Source organism: Theobroma umbraticum, unplaced genomic scaffold (genome assembly GCF_002168275.2).
Source record: "Theobroma umbraticum cultivar Fairchild unplaced genomic scaffold, ASM216827v3 scaffold_4.1, whole genome shotgun sequence".
Taxonomy (NCBI): domain Eukaryota; kingdom Viridiplantae; phylum Streptophyta; class Magnoliopsida; order Malvales; family Malvaceae; genus Theobroma; species Theobroma umbraticum.
In genome coordinates, this window is record NW_018397258.1 from 1,349,168 (window position 1) to 1,352,996 (window position 3,829).

A 3,829-nucleotide genomic window follows, 5' to 3' on the forward strand; every position below is an offset into this window, starting at 1 on the left:
ACCGATTTAGATTAACTAATTTAATTGATAATGATTTTTTTTAGTGAGGAACTTAAACTCTTTTTATTTACGTGTCCTATAGAAGCATGAGTAATTTATTAGAAGTCTTAATAGTTTAGACATTGTGTTTTACAAGAATTAGTAATTTATTTCAAGTCTTAATAGTTTAGATATTGTATTGTACAAGGATTAGGAAAGTTAAGAGGATATAGTCTCCATGGAAACAAAAAATATCAAACTTGCTGCATGCTAGATTTTGTTCTTAATTTTCTACTCCATGTCCATGTCGATGAAAGAAGAATTAACAGAGGGGGAGAGTTCTTCAAATTGGGCTAATATTGTAGGCGATGTTTTAAGATGCATTGCAGATAAGATTCACTCAGTTCAGGATCGTATTCGAATGGGTACAGTCTGTCAATCTTGGCAAGCTTCACTCAAGAATAAAGAAATCATCTTCCCTATTTGTTTGATGCTTCCAGAGAAAGAGGACAGTGACAAACATTGCTTTTACAATATATCAGAAGAAATCTTCATGGAGCTGGAATTGCCAGAGATCCAAGGAAGGAAGTGTTGGGGTTCTCCTTTTGGTTGGTTAATAACCTATGGGCTTGATCTCGAAATTCAATTGTTTAATCCTTTATCAAGAGCCAACCTCGCTCTTCCTCCACTGCATACCTTCACCCACCAGGAACATTGGCAAAATCGGCCTTCCGAAGACTTGCGTAATTATTTTATAAAAAAAAACTGTTGTTATCCTCAAATCCTGCTTCTCCAGATTGTATTGTTTTCGCAATTTACTCTGAATTTAATTTATTAGCATTTGCAAAACCCGGTGATAATAAAGTATGGACTCCTATTAATGCTGCCCCTACCCCGATTGAAGCTACCCGCCGAATTCGATTCGATGACGTCATTTGTTTCAATGCTAGTTTCTTTGCCGTTCGAGATAATGGTCAGCTTTTTTTATGTCAAGACTTAGATGCATCTCATCCTAAGGCTGTGGAGTTTACCTCGGTGCCCCCAACATTGTCTCCAACGGATGCTGGTTATACTAAATATCTAGTTGATATGGGTGGAAACCTTTGTATGCTATCCCGTATCATTTATCCATATGGGTTTACTTCTGACAACGAAGAAGGGTTTACTTCTGATAGCGAGGAAGAGATAGAAATTATTACTTCTGACAACGAAGAAGAGAACTATTTCACAAGAGAATTTGATAATTTGATATTTTTAAGCTAAACATGCAGACAAGGAACTGGGAGAGAATTTTGTCACTGGGTGATCGATCCTTATTTTTGGGAAATTGCTACACTTTCTCTGTCATTGCCGCAAATTACCATGGTTGCAGGTCTAACTGTATTTACTTCACTAAGGATGATAATTATGGTGGTCCTGATATAGGCATCTACAATTGTAAGGAAAAGGAGACGCTAGATCTTTTCCCCAAGTTAGATAACCTACGGTCTTCATTCTCACCTCCATTCTGGTTCATTCATTGCCCTCACTAACAAAAAGACATGATTTTCTTTGTTTTCTACCCACCATCTTTAATTGTACTTGTAATTTAGTTCTACTTTATAATAATAGAATTTCCTGTTTCTTGAAGTACTCACTGTAGTTCACAGAATACACGAACACATATTCAAAACTACAGAAAAGTTGTTCAAGTTCTTTTAACTTCAGAAAGCGAGCTCACTATTTTGAGCAAAGAGGCCAGCTTTTGACCATTGCAAGCGTGTCTCCAAATCGGGGGCTGCAAACCAACCTGTGTGCCCATGTTCATTGTTAACGAGAATTTCCATTAGTTAAGTACACATAACGCTGCAAAGCCTTTTAATCTAGAAATTAGAATTTCCGTTGGTTAAGTAATACAACACAAAGAGAAGGCATGAGACTAAAACAAACAAAGAGAGTAAAATATTTACTCCAGATTCGCTAGTTGTGTATTTCCTAAAAAAGGCTCTTAGTCAAAATCTATAAACGTTTGTTTTTGGTGGATGTCAAGGATCACCCAAGGGCATACAGAGATAACTTTGAGCATCAAACACTTCCCTTTTGATTTCCCTTCTGCTTCTTAGCAAGGAGGATTCATTTTTATTTTGTCCTTGAACACTTGAGCAATCATTAAAGATGGTTGCTTACTGAATGTAACCGGTGTCTATTCACTTTTGTCTGGTAATAAAAAATGTAGTAAGAATAATTTTGGTGCAGGCAGCTCTGAGCTCTTCTCGACTACCTATTAAGTAGGATACGCACGCCCATTTTCTCAGAAATTGAGATCTGTTTAGACTCTAGACCCAAAGTAAGGGATGATGTTAACTTCGTTTCTCTTCTTTTGAATTTTGATGGTCTAAGAAACCTGTCAAGCCCACGGAGCGTCTGCTGCTAGAGTAGAGACAGCTTTTCATTTGTTTTTCTTTGAGAATTGGGGCGATAGGAAATGCCTATTATGGGCAACTAAAGTTGTCCAAACCATAGAGGCCAACTGCGAAGCCCCATGTTCTACGTCTTTGATTTGCAAGTTTTGAAAAGAAAATCTATATCCTTTTACTTATTTCCGCTGGTATACACCAGTTACATCAAATTTTTGCAGCTGATGAGAAGGGTGGTCTTAGTATCATGATCGAATAACATGTTGTAACCATAGCAATACCTTGTTAGAACCACATTGCTCTCCTTTGAGATTGCTGAATTGCTAACAGCAACTGACATTTGAGAGTGATGGTTGGTTGACTCGTTGTTGCCCATTTTCACTTGTGATTTTCCTTCCCTGAATTTTCTGTATTGCTCTGTCACCGTGCTTCTACCCCAATTTATAGACTCTGACCCAAATGTGTACTTTGTTTCAACGACTATTCTTCCTTCAATTAACACTTAAATTATTATTCTAATCAGAGGCAGAGGAAGTGGAGGGGGGGGGAGGGGATGGCATAAAGGATAAGCAAAAGATGCTTCAAAAAAGAAAAAAAAGGAAGAATGTAGAGAATTACTTTGTAGCTATTCTCTGACGTGGTACTGTGGCCTTCTTAGCCTTTACGTTGGTTTGCTAAGGTAGACTATTTGATTTAAACAATTTCATCATTCTTTTTAAGGTAATTAAATGAACTTTGATCATCCTAAATAAAATTAAACTTCATTAGAAGTTTCCCAAAGAAAAAAAAAAAAAGGTTGTTAGTAGTTGAGAAACCTACTCAATAACCCATAACATAGAATAGTTTAGAAAGAAATAAGTTATAAAATATTAGCATATATGGAAGTACTCTGTTTGTGTTTTAGAAATGAAAAGGAAGAATCCCATTAAGTAGCAGGAACATCTTTTTGGATCCTCACCCTCCTCAATCGGGCAAGGCGGCAATAAACCGAGTAGAGACGAAGAGTATCCGCCAAGAAGAACACAAATAGGATGAAACTGGAAAGAAAAGACTTTCATTGGATTTCCTTTTCCAATGATAAAATTTAAAGGTAAAAAACCTAGCTATAGCCAAGGTTTCCAATTTTCTTTGGATGAATAAAACATTTCAATTATCTAAAATAGAAAGGTAAATGTTTAATTGATACCCTTGAGGAAGAATCCTTCTCTTCAAATACTAATTTGTTGTGATATTGGGTCTCTTTTGTTTTTGTGTGATTTTGATAAATGTAATCCTATCAAGTTTAGAATTAGTTGGTAATTTGATGAATGGGTAAATACATCTACATTTGAATTAGTTGGTAATTTAAGTACATACATTTAGATTAGGATTATAATTAATTTCATCTTTTCAGTTTTTAAGGAACAACTTCATCATCCTTTCTTACTTTAATTTTTTTGAAGCAATTAAATTCG

The 3,829-nt window shown here is 35.7% G+C and overlaps 1 protein-coding gene across 1 annotated transcript; it reads left to right on the top strand.

Moving 5' to 3' along the window:
* The first annotated feature begins 283 nt into the window (after nt 1-283).
* LOC149527343 (F-box protein SKIP23-like) lies at nt 284-1,242 on the top strand. The gene is made up of 2 exons (XM_089783034.1): nt 284-722; nt 818-1,242. The coding sequence occupies exons 1-2, from the start codon at nt 284-286 to the stop codon at nt 1,240-1,242; spliced, it is 864 nt and encodes a 287-aa protein (XP_089639160.1).
* Nucleotides 1,243-3,829: the final 2,587 nt, after the last annotated feature.

Coding starts and splice junctions, on each gene's coding strand:
- LOC149527343 (XM_089783034.1), top strand. CDS start 284: ATGTCGATGAAAGAAGAATTAACAGAGGGGGAGAGTTCTTCAAATTGG. Junction 723..817: donor TCGGCCTTCCGAAGACTTGC/GTAATTATTTTA, acceptor TTAATTTATTAG/CATTTGCAAAACCCGGTGAT.